Source organism: Camelus dromedarius, chromosome 31 (assembly GCF_036321535.1).
Source record: "Camelus dromedarius isolate mCamDro1 chromosome 31, mCamDro1.pat, whole genome shotgun sequence".
NCBI classification, from domain to species: Eukaryota; Metazoa; Chordata; class Mammalia; order Artiodactyla; family Camelidae; genus Camelus; species Camelus dromedarius.
This window is the reverse complement of record NC_087466.1, coordinates 23,463,932-23,481,337: the sequence shown is the minus strand read 5'-3', so window position 1 is coordinate 23,481,337 and position 17,406 is coordinate 23,463,932. Positions and strand designations below refer to the sequence as shown.

The following is a 17,406-nucleotide window of genomic DNA, read 5'->3' as shown; positions in this document are numbered from 1 at the left end:
GAGAGAGATGACGGGAGGGGAGGAGAGAGGAGAGGACTTGGATTGTGTCCGGGGGCCACGTTGTTAGAAACATTTAACATCTATCTGCAAGAGGCTCACCCCACCGCAGACAGCAGGAGACGACGGCCTCCCGGGGGACCGGGTGGGAGAGCTCCGCCTCCCGGCGGCACGTCCTCTGGCCGTGCGCTCAGGGGGTGGACTGGAGAAGCGAATGCCCGCAGCCGTCTCAGAACCGTTCTGCTCTGCTGTGTCTTCCTGTCGGTGCACACGTATATCTAACACGGGTGGCTGAGTTTGTTGTGAGGAAGTCCCACTGCGGTGCCGCTCTGGGTCCCGGGCACCCCCTCTGTGCTCTCGGCTGTGACAGGAGGAGGGAGGGACGCCCCCTCCCCCCCCACTCCCTCCCGGGAAGCTGTAAAGAGATGGGTGGGATGGCCCAGCCTCCTGGGTCAGCTCTTCCTCTGCTTCATAGGCTCCCAGAGCTGTTAGGTTAAGGGGCAGCTGCCACCTCTGCCTCCAGAAGGTTCCATCATGTGGGGCTCTGCTGGGCTCATGGACAAGGCAGCCTTTCCAAGCCGGGAAGGAGGCTGTGCCCGGCCTGGGAGCCTGAACACCGGGAAGACCAGGCTTCTCGGAGCAAAGAAGGTCCCGTGTGCACAAGTGCTTGAGGACGTCTTCTGTCTCGTCTAGGGCTGTTCTCAGTCCTGGGACGCTCACCTCATCCCCTTGACATGCTGGTCCTGACACCCTCCTTGGATTTGTCTCCGTGACAGGGGACCCAGCCCCGCCCAGCCTCATGGGTCAGCCGTTGTGCAGACAGTTCGGTCGTCCTCCAGAATCATCTCTAGAGGGCGCATGAAGGCTCCCATCTAACGTGGGATTGGCTTTCCAACTCGCGGTGGCTTTGCTTTTTATTTCGTTGTGCTTTCCAGCCTCTTTGAAATCTGTCATCAGCTAGAGTCTGACCTACAGACCACAAGGTTGGGGGCAGGTGGGACAGACGCCTTCAAGGAGCAAGCGTGTCTGAGTAGGTGCTGATCTGTGACAGGTCAGTTTGTTCGTGCTGGACGATGACTTTCGGCTTCCTGCCTGCCTGTCAGGGTGTCTGCTGAGGATCCTGGGACAGTGATGTCTGCCGTGAAGCCTTGTGGTCAGTGCTGGGGGGGGGGAAGAAACGAGAAACCCCAAACCTAGGGGCTCCACTGGGCTCAGAGGAGAGGCAAGGAGCATGTCCACTGGGACGGCTGGGAAGGGCTTCGTGGAGAAGCTCACGCTGAGGTGGGGAGGAACAGAGACCCAGCAGGAGGCCTGGATCCCGAGGCACGTCCCCACAGGTTCACGCCCAGTTCCTGAGTGTCTCGTCAGCTCGGGCTGATGTAACAAAATAAACTGAGGGGCTTGTGAACAGCAGGCATCTACCTCTTGCAGTTCTGGAGGCTGGGAGTCGAAGATCAGGGTGGGGGCAGACTCCGTGTCTGGTGGGGCCCACTTCCTGGTCGGCAGACCACGTCTTCTCGCTGTGTCCCCCCCTGGTGGACGCCGGGGCGCGAGCTCTCTGGGCCTTTAGTAAGGGCACTAATCTCAGTCACCCCCACAGACGTCCACCCCCCAGTAACATCAGCTGGGGCTTAGGACTTCAGCACGGGAGTCTGGGGGGACACAGACATCCAGTCCACAGCAGGTGACTTCCGCTGCCCGTCCGGGAGGAGAGTTTTGACCGTGGCCACGACAGGAGTGAGAGGTGGGGGCAGGGCCGCCTCTGAACCTTGCTCAGCATGAGCCCCGGCGCCGGGTGTGTGGTGGGACGAAACGCCCCGCGTGGTGGGCGTCAGCACAGCTCTTCTCACCATCGGCCCCGCTCTGGGCTGGGAGGAGGGGTGGGCTGGAGTGCAGGACACAGCTTCCTCCACCAGCGAACCTGGCCTCTCCTGTGGCCGCTCTCATCTCAAGAGCCGGAGCCCAGCCCGGTCCAGACCAGTTTCATTCTTGACTTTCGCTCTTAAGAGTAGCAAACCTTCCTGACTGCTGCGAGGCGGCACCTCCCTGTGGTTAGACTTGCGTTTCTCTGATACCTAGTGATACTGAGCATTTTGTCATGTGCCCACTGGCCATTTGTATGTCGTCCTTGGAGAACTGCTTGTTTAGGTCTCCTGCCCATTTTTGGATTGGGTTTGTTTTTGTTGTTGTTAAGTTGTATGAGCTGTTTATATATTCTGGAAATTAAACCTTGTCAGTTGAATCCAATGGCAAGTATTTTCTCCCATCCTGTAGGTTGTCGTTTTGTTCTGCTTATGGTTTCCTTTGCTGTGCAGAAGCTCTACTTCAATTAAAAAAAAAAGTGTAACAAGGCTGTCTGTCCTGTTTGAGTGGACTGTCCAGGTGGAGTGTAACTTCTGAACCAGGCTGGGCAGAAGCTCTGAAGCCCAGTATCACCCACCATGTGCTGAGGGTGGGGTCGCACCTTCCTTCGCAGATGAGCCGCAGGCGAGCGCTGGCGTGAGTCCTGCCGCCAGCGCTTGATAGCGAGTGGCTTCCCTGCGACCTTAACTTCCTCCTCTGCAAGCTGAGGAGGAACTTGCAGGGCTGTTTGAAGCGTCCGAAACGAGGAGTGGCGCGTAAGACATCCTCAGCCTGCAGCCGTCCCTCCCCACCAAGCCGCCCCCAGGACCTGAGCGAGGCCTTGGAGGACGTGACGCTCATAGCCTTCCCCCTGATGCCTCTACGTTCCTTTCCAAATACAAGTTTCCATACTTCCAGACACAAGGGTGCTGGGAGTTTTGCACCAGAGGAAAGGGAGGCGCCCATGGGTTGGGGTGCAGACGGGCCCTCCTGCTGAGTGAGACCAGGAGCTGACGGGGTGACCGGCGACGTGACCCTTGCCTCCTTGTTGCTGGGAGTGACCGCCTAGGACGGTCTCGGGAGACCCAATGAGCACGGTTCAAGGTGGTTTGGGCACAAAAGAAGCGAGTCAGCTGGGGCTGCTGGGTGTGCGGAGCCGGGTCCAGGTTCGGGCCTCATCAGAACCTGTTTCTCTCCAGCTTTCCGTTTTGTCCTCACCAGCGAGGTGGCAAGATGGGTGATGTGTGGTCCAGCCTACATGCTCCCAAGTCTGCTGGAGAGAGGGAGGGCCGGGGTTAGGGGGTAGGGGGTGGTGGTGCAGAAGAGGAGGGGAGAGGTGACGGTGGAGGGGGTGTCTCATGGCCAACTGGCCAGGCTGGGGTCACAGGCTGCCCTGGAGATGGAGGTCAGTGAGCAGGAGTTCAAGGGGCACCGTGGGGCCCCCGGGAGCTGCTGCTCTGCCCCGCCCCCCACTCTGTTCCACCCTCTTCTCCCTCCTTCCCCCAGAGGCTTCGCTGAAAGATGCCACCATCTTCCAGGTGCCACCAGCGTTAGCGGCTCGGCTGCCAAAGGGCCGTGTTGTGAACATCTCTCTGTCTCTGCCCCACAGGTCCTCCAGCCCCCCCACAAGACATCACCGTCCAAGCCGGGGCCACCCCAGCCACCATCCAGGTGTCCTGGAAACCGCCTGCCCTAACGGCTACCGGACTGTCCAACGGGGCCAACGTCACCGGCTATGGCGTGTACGCGAAAGGGCAGAGGGTGAGTTTCTGCTGGGGCTGCGCCTGCACCCAGGGCCGCCCGCCCACTGCTCGCTGAAGGCTGGTGTCCCCTCTCCTCAGCCCGCCAGTGTTTACTAAGCACCAGCTGCCCCGGCACCCCAGGGCCGGGCTGCGGAACACTGAGAACCCCCGTCCTTTCCTGCCCCGTCCTCCTTTCCAGAATGCTCTCTGCCCCTCCCGCGCTGACTGCCTGCCCTGCTCTGGACCTTTCCTGTTCTCCTCCCCCAGGGACCAAGCATTTCACCTCTCTTGAGTCCCACGATCTTGAGCCCCCTCCGTAGGCTTGAGGACTCCACCAAGCTGGTTCTCGGCCGGACGGCCGCAGGTCCAGGCGCCTCAGAAACACTGCAGGGCCCTTCCCGCCGTGTTAGGGAAACCCATCAGCTCAGCGCCACCCCTCCTGGCAGACGAAAGAGACACGCTGCCCTTGAGGGGCTTGAGCAGGTTTCTGTCGGTTCCCCACTGTCCCCTAGACCAGGAGGTGATGTGTCAGAAGCACGTGTCTGAGTTCCCTCTGGGAGAGGGGCCCCTGCAGGATGCCCCCCGCTCCGTGCACGCAGGAGGCCCACCGGGCAGGGCTTCCCCTGCAGAAAAGGCCCTGTGCTGTCTTGTCTCCCCCGCAGCAGCAGGAAGCCGACACAGGCTCTGCCTGGCCCTCCTCTGTGCAGAGCTTTGGCAGTAACAAGCCTGGTGTCCTGATCCCTCTGTGGCCCCGCATTCGTTTCCGAGTTGCTTCCGGGTGTGGAAGCAGAGGGTGTGCTTAGCCGTCCCTGCGAACCTCCAGCAGCTGGGCAGGAGCAGGGGCTGCAGACTGCGCAGCCTGGCTGGAGTCGGATGTTGTGGGGGGCGGCCAGACCCCTGGCCGCTGGCGAGGGGTCTGCAGGGCCCGGGGCCCGGGCAGCCAGTGAGTGGCGCTCTCTGTGCGCAGGTGGCTGAGATCATCTCCCCAACGGCGGACAGTACAGCCGTGGAGCTCGTGCGGCTGCGGAGCCTGGAAGCCAAGGGCGTGACCGTGCGGACCCTCTCTGCGCAGGGCGAGTCCGTAGACTCTGCCGCCGCTGCCGTTCCCCCCGACCTCCTGGTGCCTCCAACCCCCTACCCGAGAACTGCTCCCACGCCGAAGCCATTAGCAAGTGCCGGAGCCCCCGACACCAAAGAAGAGCACCTGGGTCCCCACGCCAAGCTGCACGAGGCCTGGGGGCTCAGCCGGGCGCCCGCCCCTGCCCACGGGCACATGCTGGAGCCGCCCGGCCTGCAGGGCGCGGGCCCCGGGAGGAGGTCGCCCTCGCCCAGCCGCGTCCTCCCGCAGCCGCAGGGCACCCCCGTCTCCAGCTCCGTCGCCAAGGCCATGGCCCGGGAAGCTGCGCAGAGGGTGGCGGAGAGCAGCAGGGTAAGGCTGGCCATTTCCTCGCTGGTTCCGCTGCACGGGCTGTGTGGATCGCGCTCCGTCCCTCCAGCCCCCCGGGATGGGACACCCCACCAGCACCCGCGTCTGTGAAGAGAAGCACACGGGGTGGCTGCCGTGACTTGGGGGGAAGGACACCTGTTTATCCTCCAGTTCCCCCCAAGGACTGCGGTTTAGGCCTGATCCTGAGGGAGCCACACTGTGTTTTTGTGTCGTAAACGTGGACCTGGATAACCAGAGTAAATGGATATCTCCCAGCCTGGCTTAGCAGACGGGCTGCGAGCATCCCACTCACTGGGCATTGGTCTGTGTCCAGGGATCCAAGAGGTGCCTCCTGGGACCTGTCCTCCTAAATGAGGCTGCCCTCCTGGCTCTGCCCATTTGAGGCTTGAGTGTGTGTGTGTACACATACACACACATAGGGATGGACGTATTTACACGTGTGTGTAGGTACACACATACGTATGTATGCCGACACGGTTACATACAGAATTGCATGCGTGCAAATGTATCGGCATGCCTGTCCCTGGAACTGTCTGGGCTATGGGGAGGAGGGCTGTTTGGATGGTGGTGGGGCCATATTCCATACGGCAGGGGCAGTGATACGTGAAATTTAAGAGGCATCTACAAAGGATGCCTAGGAGAGCAGGCTCTGGAGCTGGGCAAGGCCCTGTGCCCCTCCCTGCCTGGTGCAACCCCCCACCTCTTCTTTGGGCGCGTCCATCTACCAGGGTACCCAGCCTGTGTGCTGCAAGCCTGAGGTCAGGGCCCTAGCAGAGGGGACAGTGGTGGCCAGTGGTCTTCTCAGCCCGGCCATCCTGAGGCGTTTCTCCAGGGCAGTGACCCTGCTAGTGCCTCCTCTGAGATGCAGGTGGAGAGATACCCAGGCCGGTGCTGGGAAACCCCCGCTTCCTGGGCATCCCTGGGGCTGGGCCAGGCCGCCTCTGTCCTGGAGGCCAGGTTGGGAACTGGGGCATGCAGGCCACGGCCAGGACAACTGGAAGGGATGAGCCTGCGGCAGCACTCCAGTACCTGTTGGAAACTGGAAATCCAGGCTTTGATGCAAACGCTCCCAGTTTGTCAGCAGTTAGACAGCACCGTGTGCCCTCAGCTTCACAGTATGCATGCCTGCCATGGGCCCACGGCCCCTGTGCTCTCATGGCCCACAAAGCAGGAGTTCAGGCTCAGTGCTTCTGGCAAAGCCTGTGGGCAGGAAGGGGCCGGTGGGTGAATGCTGCCCCCCTCCCCTTTCAGGTGGCAGCCACGCATCCTGCCACCCTGAGGCCCCCAGGCAGCACCCCCGAGACTGGGATGAAGTCAGACACTGGGCCCAGGAATGCCCGGGGCTGCTGGCCCTCCAGCCTGGCTCCTCTTCCAGAAGGTGTGCAGGGAAAGCAAACATCTGAGCTTCCGTTTTCAGGAAAGGGTCACTGATCATATCAAGAGCCAGGCCAAGGTGACAACTGAGGAAGAGGAGCTTTTCCTTGGCACCTGCGCCTGAGCTCCAGCGAAGGCCAGAGCTAGTTCTGGGGAGGGCGGGAGGCCGGCTCACCTGCAGCCAGTGCACTGGCTCACTCAGCCCAAGTCCTGTGACCCTGGGGCTCCGAGGCGGCCGCGGGGCTGGGGGAGGGAAGGACGCCGCCTGGAAGACGAGGAGCCTGGAACCCCGCCCCCCTTCCCCGCACCTGGCACCTCCCGACACCTCCCCTCACCCGTTTCTTTCCTTTCTCTTCCAAGTTAGAGAAAAGGAGCATCTTCCTGGAGCGGAGCAGCGGGCAGTACGCGAACTCTGACGAGGAGGATGGCTACGAGTCCCCCGACGTCCGGAGGAGGGGCACCTCGGTGGACGACTTCCTGCAGGGCTCCGAGCTCGGCAAGCCGGTGAGCAGGCCGCGAGCCCCCGCGGGGTGGTGCGTGCCGGGCCTCGGCCGCCCGAGGCCCACGAGCACGAGGGGGAGGTGCAGGCCCAGCTTACAGCGGCCGTGGGTGGCTTGGGGAGTTTAGATTTCACAAGGCCTGTGCATTTGTGACTTCATTTGGGGACAGTTTCAAAAGTCTCACGGTGAGGCTTTCCCCCACCGATGGCCCTGCGCGAGTGTCCAGGGGGTGCCGGGGTGACTTTGTGGCTCAGTAAGTCTGCAGGTAACCGCCTGGTCTCAGTTTAGGCAAAACCTGCAATGTCTTTACTCATGTTAATCCGGCAGAAGTTTGTGGGGCATCTGCTGCATGCTAGCCGTCATGGGGGTTCAGAAATTAAACGGTCAGCATCCTGCCCTCAGAGGGACACTTCCCCTTCCAGACTAGGCCCGCGAGTGACAGATGCACCCAGTGTGGGTTTTGTCTCCAGCGTTCCGCTCATGCACCTGCTGGTGGAAATGTCCTTGAGTGGTTTCAGGACTTATCACTGGACAGCAGGAAGGGTGGGGCCTGGAGGGTCCTGAAACCTTGAGACGTCAGAGCTGGAAGACACCTCAGTCCCTTCAGCACCTGCCTCAACAGCCAGGCTGGGGCTCAGCCTCTCGAGGAAGAGGGCCTTGGACCCTCACAGACTTGGGGTCACTTCCTGGCTCTGCTACTGCTAGTAGGCAAGATACCCAGCTTCTCCAGTCATCAGGTTCGATAAGATTAAAGTAATTGTATTTGCATTAGCTTGCACATGAGAAACAGAACAACCAACTAACAGTGACGAAGGTGCCACAGACGTTTCGCTACCCAGCATCGCGGGAGGTCTCGGGGAAGTTTACAGGGTTGGCTCTGCTGCTCAGTTGTGTCTGGGCTTCAGGTTCTGAATCTTCTGTTCTTTTGGCCTTTTTCTCATGGTTACAAAGCAGCTGCCATAGTTCCAACCGTCACATTCTCCTGTGACAGCTCCCCAAGAAGGAAAGGAGGGAGGGGTGAGAAGAGGAGGGTTTCTCCTCAGGCACTTCCGTCTGTTAGAAAAGTCTTCCAGCAGCCGTTCTTAATCCACACACACAGCAGAAGCAGCATCTTTGTGCACGTAGGGCGTGCAGCCGGCATGGGGTGACACGGGCCGTGCTGAGTGACGGGTGCCCGCGTGGTGGGGGCCGGGACCCCTGGCTGGGGGCCAGCCCGTCTTCTCAGATCCCCGTCGGCTGCAGAGGCTTCGGCTTACACACGAGCAAGCTGCCTTCTCTTGCTCTGCAGTCAAACCTTTCGGCTGCACCCGGACTTCCCGGCGTGCGCCCATCGACGCGGTCTTCCCCAGGCTGTTCCGCAGATGCCCCGGCGTGTGCGCGTGTGTGTTTCCAACTCCATGGCAGTCCTAGGACTCCTGAGTGTCCCTGTGTGGTGCACACGCACCCATTCGCCACCCCAGCACCCTCTCCTGCACGACCCTAGGCACAGTGTACGTGCTCCCCAGGTCCCAAGCCTGCTGCCACCTGAGTTGCAACCTCTGGCTTGATCCTTTGTCCAGCCACTGAGTTGGAGGTGCTGACAGGACCCAGAAAAGCGGTGCTTCCCCATGTGTCTCGTAAGCCCCGTGGTGCCGTCCTGCTCAGAGCCCAAGGGCCTCTGCCCACTCCCGTCTGGCCTTGGGAGTTGGGAGGCCGGGTCTGGTCCTCTCCCTGCCACCCCAGCTCGCCGCGTGCTGGGGGACCGTGGTTCCCTCACCTTTAAGGTGCGTGGCTCATGCAGACAGCCAGACACTGTCCCAGCCCAGAGCTGGCAAAGCCAGGGGGGCCCTGTCGGGGGCTGCCCCTTCACCTGCGTCCCCTTCTCCTGCCCCAGCCGCACTGTGGCCACGGAGATGACTACCACACGGAGAGCAGCCGGGGGTCCGACTTGTCCGACATCATGGAGGAGGACGAGGAGGAGCTCTGCTCTGAGATGCAGCTGGAAGATGGGGGCCGGCGGCGGCCCAGCGGCACGGCCCACAACGCCCTCAAGGTCAGTGCGCAGGGGCACCGGGTCCCTCCACGCCGGCCGCGCCGGCGCCCCATCCCCTCCTTTTGCTGGGGCGCCAGGCCAGCCCCAGAGGGGCCTTGCCCAGCAAGCAGAGCCCGCAGACGTGGGTGGGCTGCTTTCTCACTACTGACCCTGCACTCGGGATCTTCCCGGCCCTCCTGTCCCTCCTCTTTGCCACAAGCCTAGCTGAAGGCGTCTGGGAGAATCCAGCTGGCACTCCCCAGGGACACCCCAGTTTGTACTAAGAACTGAATTGGAAAGAATAGAACAAAGACTGTGGTGCGTGGGGGACCAGCTGGGGCCGTGCGGAGGCCCCATGGTGGGGTGAGCCGAGGCAGGCCCTGCCGGGGGGCTGGGAGAGGGGCACGGAAGGAGGTCAGAGGAGGGTCGGCCATCCTGGAGGACAGGGGGGTCCACACACAAGCCCCTTTTCAGGCACCTCCCACCAGAGACAGACCCTGCACCCTCTGCTTCCGCCTTTGGTGTGGCCGTCAGTGGGGGTTTGACGTGGGGGGGGCCACCTTAGCAGAGACTGAGCTTGAGGAAGCCGCCCTGGGTGTGCGTCCTGGTCCCCTGGGAGCTGTGCTGCCACGGCTGCTGCTGGCCTTTCTTGCCGGACGTCTGTTCGCCCGGCACGAGCTGGTCGCGGCTATGCACCAGGCTGGGGGTGAGGATGGACTTGCCCCCCCCCCCCGCAGCTGCTCCCAGCCTAGGGGGGTAGACAGACAAAGGGCAGGAGAGCTGGTGCGGCCTATGGGTTCTCAACTGAACAAGGCCTCGGTGGGGAGACCCCTGCTGGGGCTGCCGTGCCTGGCCCCAGGCCTTCTCGGAGAACGTGGAGCCGTGCGTGTTGAATGGTGGACAGAAAGCAGCACCCAGATCTGGCTACTAGTTCGGTAGCCACTTGCACAGACTAGATTGACTTCTGTTTTCTCAGCAGAGGCCCCTTCAGGGCCTTGGAGACGCTCCGTCCCCAGAGAGCATGGCAGGTCGCTATGCAGACCTGCACGGTTGCGCTCCTCCCCCGGCCCCGGCCGCCCGGAGCCACCGTCCAGCAGGATTCACAGGGACCCTTCTTGGCGGAGGGAGGCCCCAAGCTGCCGGTGGTCCCGCCTGACCCGGCCCCTCAACCCCCAGCTTCCCCAGCTGCCCGCAGGGCTCATGGCGGGGCTGGTGAAGCATGTCAGCTTCCCTCCCGTCCTCTGGGCGGGGGCCGCACTTCTATGGATTGTGTGGAAAGAAAAGGGCAGGGAGAAAGGCCAACCCAGCCGCACTAGCACCGCCCTGGCCCCAGAGCAGCCACGGGGAGGTCAGAGCTGCGGGGAGACACAGTCTGGGGGTCCGCCCTGCTCCCTTGCTGCCCTTCCCCCGACACTCCCCAGAACAGACATCCATGAGAGAAGCATGTGCCGCCCGCCTCCATGCCCGGCACTCGGGGCCCCAGGCGCTCAGCAGGTGCTGCTGCACTAGGCGAACTGCCAGGTCCTGTGTGCTCAGGGCTGCGGGCTGGCAGGGCGGCGGGGGCTGCAGACCCCAGTGCTCCCTCTCTGACAGGACGAAAGGCAGGGCTTGGCTTCCTGGAGTCCGCGAAGAGGGACTCCTGGTTCCATGGGAGCAGAGGACTGGGCCGAGGGAGGTCCCTGCAGAGAGAACCACATGCAAGGATGGGCGGGCAGTTGTGTCCACCCCCGACATTCATCAGGCCGCCTCTGGGTGGCCGTTCCCAGGCTGGGCCCTGCAGCCCGTGCTGGCGGGGGCGCGGCTGCTCGTTCGGGGCTTGGAGTCCAGGCGTGCCAGAGGGACAGACGTGGATGGAGCACAGACCTCCTAGGACCAGGGTGGGGGCTCAGCGCCCAGGTCCCCAGTTTCACATGCTCACACCCAAGCCAGGGAGAGAGGTGGTAGGTCAGCAGACCAGACTGGATTTCAGGAGGTGCCGAGCGCTGGACGACCTCCAGCAGTGAGGGTCCTGGTTCAGTCGGGTCACTTTTATGAATTGTCTCTAGCCACCAGCACCCCACAGCTACTGCCTTTTGAGTTTCTGAGGGTGCAGCCAGAGGGCAGCGGGCTCAGGTGCCCCCACCCCCGCCCGGCACAGCCGCCTCGCAGAGCCCAGCGCCTGAGTCACCGTGAAGCCTCCTGCGCCCAGCTCCCCGCGCCCCGGCTGCCGCTCTGTCCTTGGTTGAGCTGCATGGCTGTCTCCGCAGGTGGCCTCGGCCCCTGCGTGTGCCCCTCCCCTGCCCCGGCACATCCGCCCCACCCATTATGTTCTCATCTCAGAGCTCGGCCAGCACGTGCCATCGCCCCCCATGGGTACAAGCATGCTTTCTGCCCCTCGCCTCGGAGACTAATTCTGTGTTTTCTCTCCTTCCTCTGCCCGCTTCATGTCTGATCATACACTGTTTCCCGGCACCCATCCTCACACACTGCCCCCGTCAGGAGTGCCCTAGGAATAGGACCCCTGAGGCAGCTTTCTTGGAACTCCCCGAGTACCCCCAGCACACCCACCACAGTAAGAAACTTTTCAGTATCCCCGAAGTGGCGGAGGAGGACGCAGAGCGCTGCGAGCTCTCGCACAAGCAGGGCGTAGGGCACTCCTCCAGGGCCAGTGCGCCCAGGTTCCCCGCGGAGCGCAGGGCCGCCAGCGACTTCTTTCTGGAAGACAGAGGCTATCGGTTCAGCCGCTCGGCCACCCGGAGCCCAGACAGCGGCCTGGACTGTGGCAGCGAAGAGGAGGAGCTGTGGTTCAGCTTCCGAAGCACGGCTGCCCCGTGCAGCCCGGGCCCCAGGCGCTGTCCCTGCAGGAGAGGCCCGAGGCCCCTGCTGGCCCGGCGCCGGACGCTGACCCGGCAGAGCAGCATCGAAGAGGACTTTGGGGAGCAAGAGGAGCCTGGCGGCATCCCCAGGAGCGAGGACGCGCCCCCGAGCCCAGAGAGACCCCGCCCCGGCAAGTGCGGCTGGGAGGAGCCCGCGGGTCTCGAAGATGCCCAGGATGCCTGGAGGAAGAGCTCAGACGTGCCCGACAGCAGGGCCACTGCCCAGCACGCACAGCCGCCCCCCCGGGTGTGTGACGCGGCCTCCCCTCACATCTGCCTGCCAGCCCAGTCCATCTTCTCACCCTGTTGGTTTATGTTGGTGTCCATCCCGGGGGTCTGCCGGCTGGCTTCAGCGCTCCATGCATCTTTGCTTTATTCAGCTTCCCGGTCTTTTGACCCTGCGATGATTTCTTTTCTTTGCTTTAGAATAATGATTCCCCCACTCCCAAATCAGTGGTGATTATGGCTGCTTTAATTAAAGGACAACTGAATCTAAATTTTAATTAAGGGTTAGCTGAACTACGATTATCCAAAAGTTTGGCAACACATACTTTTCAAAATGAACCACAGGGCCTTTTTTGACTTTACGGTGGGACTGAAGGTTTTTCTCTTGTGGTTTTGGTTTTCTGTTGTGGTTGGTTTGGGCCTTTATAACTAGAAAAAAGGGAGAACAGTTATTGAAGAGATCCATTTTTGCCTTTGTTCCCAAAGGTTTTTTTTTCCCCTGTTTCTTTCCTGCGACCAGTTTTCAGAATGAATTTTCTATCATCAGCTCTAGACACATCCCGTGCCTTGTCTTCCAGGCGTGGTAGTGTGTTCAAGAGCAGGGACTCCCTCCAGGCTTCATTCATCTCCCTATTGTGTCCTCCTTCCTGTCATGCTGGACTTTCCCCTGAAAACACAGGTGAGCCCCCCCCCCCCCCGGGTGCCAGGCCTGGGTCTGAGCCGGTGCAGTTTGCGACCTGGCCACAAGAGGGCGCCGACCCCCCCACAGGCCACAGCCTGTTCCCCGCCTGGAACATGCTGAGCACCAGAACTCCCAGCCCGGATTCATCCCCTGGCTCCCTGAAAATTTCCTGATTCCCAGCGCCAGGGAGCTGGAGGTTTTGGTTTGATTCTCTTTTACGATGCTAACCTTCAGTGCAGATCAGAGGTGCACGTATCTGTGAAGCAGAGCTACTCAGGTTAGCCCTGAAACGTGACTGGTGTGTCTGGATGTGGGCCAAGACGCTGCCCTGAGCTTCAAAGCTGACAACACACGGAAACGTCCGTCCCTGAGCTTTCGGTAGCCTCATGGACAACTTGTCCAAGCAGGGCACTCGGAAATGCAGTGTTTCCCCACTTTTGTGGTCACTGGAGGTGGGCAGGCTGCCCTGAGACCAGGAAAGAGGCGTATTTAAGTAACTCTCACTTTGGTTCAAAATATCTAGCTTCAGCAGCAGTAGCAGCAAAAAAAAGCCTCCCGGGGCTTCTCTGCCCCGCCCCCACGAGCGCAGAGCAGCCGCGTGCAGAGGCGAGCGCCTGGACGGAGCGCTGCTCTCTCGGGCCCTTCAGCTAACCTTTCAGTTAAAAGCTACGTTTAGTTGCCTTTAGAGCTTCTGCTTCTAATTGGGGTTGACTGGGCTGACTTGATCCTTCGGTTCCCACAGCTACCAAGCCTTCTGACTTTGTTCTTGTTTTGTCTTCAGATTTTAGGAAACCCAGTGTCTGCAGGACGGGCTGGGAGGGCGGATCGTGTGGCCCGGAGGCTGTCCCGCGGCAGCGCTGGCCCCCACAGGTCCCGGCCAGTGATGGGCCCCCCTACCGGTCAGTGGGCCCGATCGAGGCCTCCCTCTTTCTTTTACCCACAGAGCAGATGGCTGTTTGGTCGTCGGTCTGAACGTTTGAAAAAAAGATTAGGGACCATTTTCTGTATTTTCAACTAAATACAAAAAGTTCTTGGTTATTTATGGCAAAAGAGGGCAGAGACAGCAGAAGAGAAAGAAAACCTATTTGTAAGTATTCTCCGAATATATTGACCTTTTCCGTCAGCTTCTTAACTTTGTTTTTCTGGAGAGGCTGCCGGTGTGAGCGTTGAAGAGATGGTAAAGGGCCGTCCCGCGGGGCCCAGTTCACGCACTGCCGAGATGCCCATGGTGAGGGCAGTGGAGGCAGGGGTGGTGGCCGAGCTCCTGGTGTCTGCACAGGCCCCGTGCAGATGCAGAGCTGTCCGAATGTGTGCAGCACTTCGGCACCTGGGACTGAAGCTGTGAAAAGCACTAGGAGGCCCAGATGTGTCTCAGGAAGGGTGTGCTGCCCCCGTCCATCTGGTCACCCGCCATTCACACGTCACCCTCTGGCGGCCGTTTCCATTCCTTTAATCACTTTTTGGAATTCAGCCAGCAGTGCTGAAAGCTGTCACTACTCATTCTAACCAATCTGCCCGAGGGGAAGCGTGGCTGAAGGTCAGATGGGAATCCCCCTGGCCAGCACTGGGACGAACCGCGGCCCAGACAGTCCCAGACAGTATCACAGACGGGACCACAGAGCCCGGCAGTGAGCACGCTCACACACGTGAGACAAAGCAGGGAACCGCAAAGCCCAGGGAGACCCGGAACACAGCCCTGGCCACGCGGGAGCGGCCCTGGGTTAAACGGTGCTGGTCTCTGCTCGTGTCAGCCAATGATGAAGGCCTTTTAAAAGCAGTGCAGGTCCCCTGAGGCTCCAAACAACAGGGGGACGTTTGCTTTTCCATCTTTACAGTTTTTAGGATGTGTTTATTTTTATCAGTAAAAGTTTCATAGGACATTAAAGAGTCTTAAAAACAGTATTTTCAGCTGAAAAATAACAAAACCTGCACAGGCGGGGAGGACGCTGGGCGCCCTCAGAGCGGGGGCGTCCTGAGCCTTCGGGGCTCCTGACGGCTGTGAGCTCGCACCGCCCCCTCAGGCCTCAGTTCCCCTGTGTGGTTCCCTCGGGGACAGCTGCACAGGTTGGGGCTGGTCCCCTGGCTTACAACAGAAACGACGTGTCAGGACCGAGCGTCTTTAGGAACCAGGTAGGGCCGGTCCGAGGCTGTTCCTCCTGTGGAACGTGGTCCCCAAGCCCTCACTTGGTTATGACTGACGAGTGACGACCACAGGCACTGCCCTCTGCACGAACGGCCCATGTTCCCTGGTGGGCAATGCACGTTGTGGCCCCGGAAGGGGTGTCCTCTGGGGGAGGTCTGGTGGCCGCCTCCTCCAGGCTCCTGGGACAGAGAAGGAAAGTCTATAGAATAGAAAATGACGGTGCTTCCCGCCGGCACCTGGACAAGGGAGTAAAGGCGGAATCAGTGTCTCTGAGTGCCCTTCGGTCAGGGTTGTCTTCCTCCTAGTGGGACGCCAGCCAGGTTCGCAGGAGTGATGCTCTGCTAACACCTTAACAAAAAGGCCTCTTAATAATATAACTCAAAAAAGCGCTCCATAAGCCCACGACAGGGCTGCTGCTACTGCGCCCGACCCCTTACCGGGCAGCAGGGCCAGAAAGCACACAGCAGGCACAGTCAGCGTCGGCACTAAACACGCATGCATGGCCCGCGCATGGACCGGACGGCCTGCTGTATTTTCAAAAGACAAGAGTGAAGTGTGTCCAGCAGCCACCAAAAAAGAGGAGAGTCCTACCCCAGACCCGGGTGGGGCGGGGGGGAGTGCACGGTCAGCGACGCGCGAGCAGGCTGGTCTCGGCCAGCCCCGGGTGGTTACGCTTCCTTGTGCGGGGGCAGTAATGAACAGCCCAGAACTCGGCTGTACTCGAAAAGCGCCCATTTTTTTTCCAGAGGAACTTAAATCTGCAGACTGTATTCTTTCTAAATGTATTTCTAATAAGCAATACATTCACAAAAAATGCTATACCTTTTAATATGCTCTAGGTTTCCTCAATTAAAAAAAAAAAAGCCCCTCTTGAATCAAAAAGACAAAGATTATGTAGCTCCACATGTGCCAGATTCAAAACCACGTCATCAGCGTGAGGTGGGGAGCGAGCGCAGGACCTCGCGCGCGGGGCCGCATGCTTTACCTCCCAGCTCTCCCCGCCCCCTAGTTCACTGCATTTAAAAAAGTCAGTCTTTCCTGCGTGAAAAAAAAATGCTCTTTTTCACCTCAGCGTGTCTGCTGGTGAAAGAAGTGGGTGTTCTGGCTTTTCCCCCAGCTCCTCTCCTGTCTTCCCACCCCTTGGCCTTGTCCCTCCTCCTGTGCTTGTGAGCTGGTGACAGGTTTTCCCGGGCAGGCTGGCTTGTTCTGAAGGCTGGAGTGGTTCTCATTTACTTCCCCACTGATCTGAGCCCTCTCGTGGGGTCGGAACGGTATTCTCTGCTGGCCGACCCTCGTTCCCTAGTACAGACCCGTGGGTGGTGAGGTGTGCACATGTCTATGGTGATACCACGGGTATTACTAGGGTTTCAAAAAGCACGGTCGTGGGTGGACTTGAAACTCGACTCTGCCAGGAGGCCGTTGGCTCACTGCAGTGACGGGTGCACTTACGGCCACTTAGTATTCAGAGCTGAGGGGGCAGCGTGGGCCTGTTACAAGCACATCCCGGGTCTCTGGGCCTGACCCGGTGGCCGCCCTCCCGTCGCTCATGCCTGCTTTGCAGGGGTCACTGGCGCAGTGGCTCCCGCTGCCTTCACCTGCCACGTGGCTAGAGTCACCCCGCTGCCTGGGTTTTTTAAGTTACTTGCTTTTCTGAGCTATCTATCTGATCATTCCCTCTTGCATAGTAAGGTATGTTTTTGTTTTGTTTTTTTTAAGACAAAAGTTAAAGTGCCAAATCCATTCCCCTCACTTTGCAAAACGCATTTCATGTGCCAGCGCACGTCCCCGGTCGCGGGTGGGGGATGGCCGGCAGGCATCACCAGCACCTGTCCTTCACCCCACCCGCCCGCAGATGAATACAGGGGTCGCGGCCGGCTCTCCCCGGACTTCTACGAAGAGTCAGAGACGGACCCCGGTGCGGAGGAGCTGCAGGCGCGCATCTTTGTGGCTCTCTTCGACTACGACCCCCTCACCATGTCCCCGAACCCAGATGCCGCAGAAGAGGAGCTGCCCTTCAAGGAAGGGCAGATCATCAAGGTGGGGGCACGGCTGGGCGGGCGGGGGGCGCGCCGCAGCCGGCGCCTTAACCCGCGGGGGAGGGGAGGGGCCGCGAGCCGCAGTCGGCGCAGAGCGGTGCTCCCGGGGGAGGGAGGGGCTTCCAGCGCGAAGTCTGCGGAGTTCCGACGGGGCGCTGGTGACTCGCCTTCCGAAGTGGTCCTGATGCTTGTCAGTGAAACGGCCTTTGGAGGACAGCGGCGCTCACCCCGCGGAGTGCCACGCGCAGTCTGTCCGTGGAGATTATCTCCTCACTCTGGAATGCCTGGCGGTGGCACCGCCTCCTTACGGGGGACCCGTTTGCTGCGGCCGGAAGCAGGACGTGTGGCCGCGGCGGCCCGTCCGCGCGGGGCGGGCCTCAGTGTGCGTGGGCTCTCGGGCACGCGCGCGTGCAGCGGAGCCCCGGCCTGGGGTGGGAGGCCCGGGGCTGTCGAAGCCCCGGGGCGGAAACGCGCTCTTGGAGAGGCAGGTTTGCGGCAGGGCTACGCACATGTGTTTCCGGTGCTCCCCACGTCCGCTGGCCTCTCGGCAGA

General features: G+C 60.8%; 1 protein-coding gene across 14 annotated transcripts in view; it reads left to right on the top strand.

Annotated features, from left to right (window-relative positions):
• The window catches only part of RIMBP2 (RIMS binding protein 2), a 236,167-nt gene that overhangs the window by 201,675 nt on the left and 17,086 nt on the right, over positions 1-17,406 (top strand). For 11 of the 14 annotated variants that reach the window (XM_064481317.1, XM_064481322.1, XM_064481320.1 and 8 more), the window contains 7 exons: positions 3,449-3,600; positions 4,549-5,010; positions 6,763-6,906; positions 8,776-8,934; positions 11,392-12,015; positions 13,457-13,574; positions 16,671-16,855. In XM_064481317.1, the coding sequence (XP_064337387.1) occupies positions 3,449-3,600; positions 4,549-5,010; positions 6,763-6,906; positions 8,776-8,934; positions 11,392-12,015; positions 13,457-13,574; positions 16,671-16,855 (1,844 nt within the window). The remainder of the gene's footprint in view (positions 1-3,448; positions 3,601-4,548; positions 5,011-6,762; positions 6,907-8,775; positions 8,935-11,391; positions 12,016-13,456; positions 13,575-16,670; positions 16,856-17,406) is intronic. The other 3 variants (XM_031442474.2, XM_031442472.2, XM_031442473.2) reach the window with 1 other exon arrangement.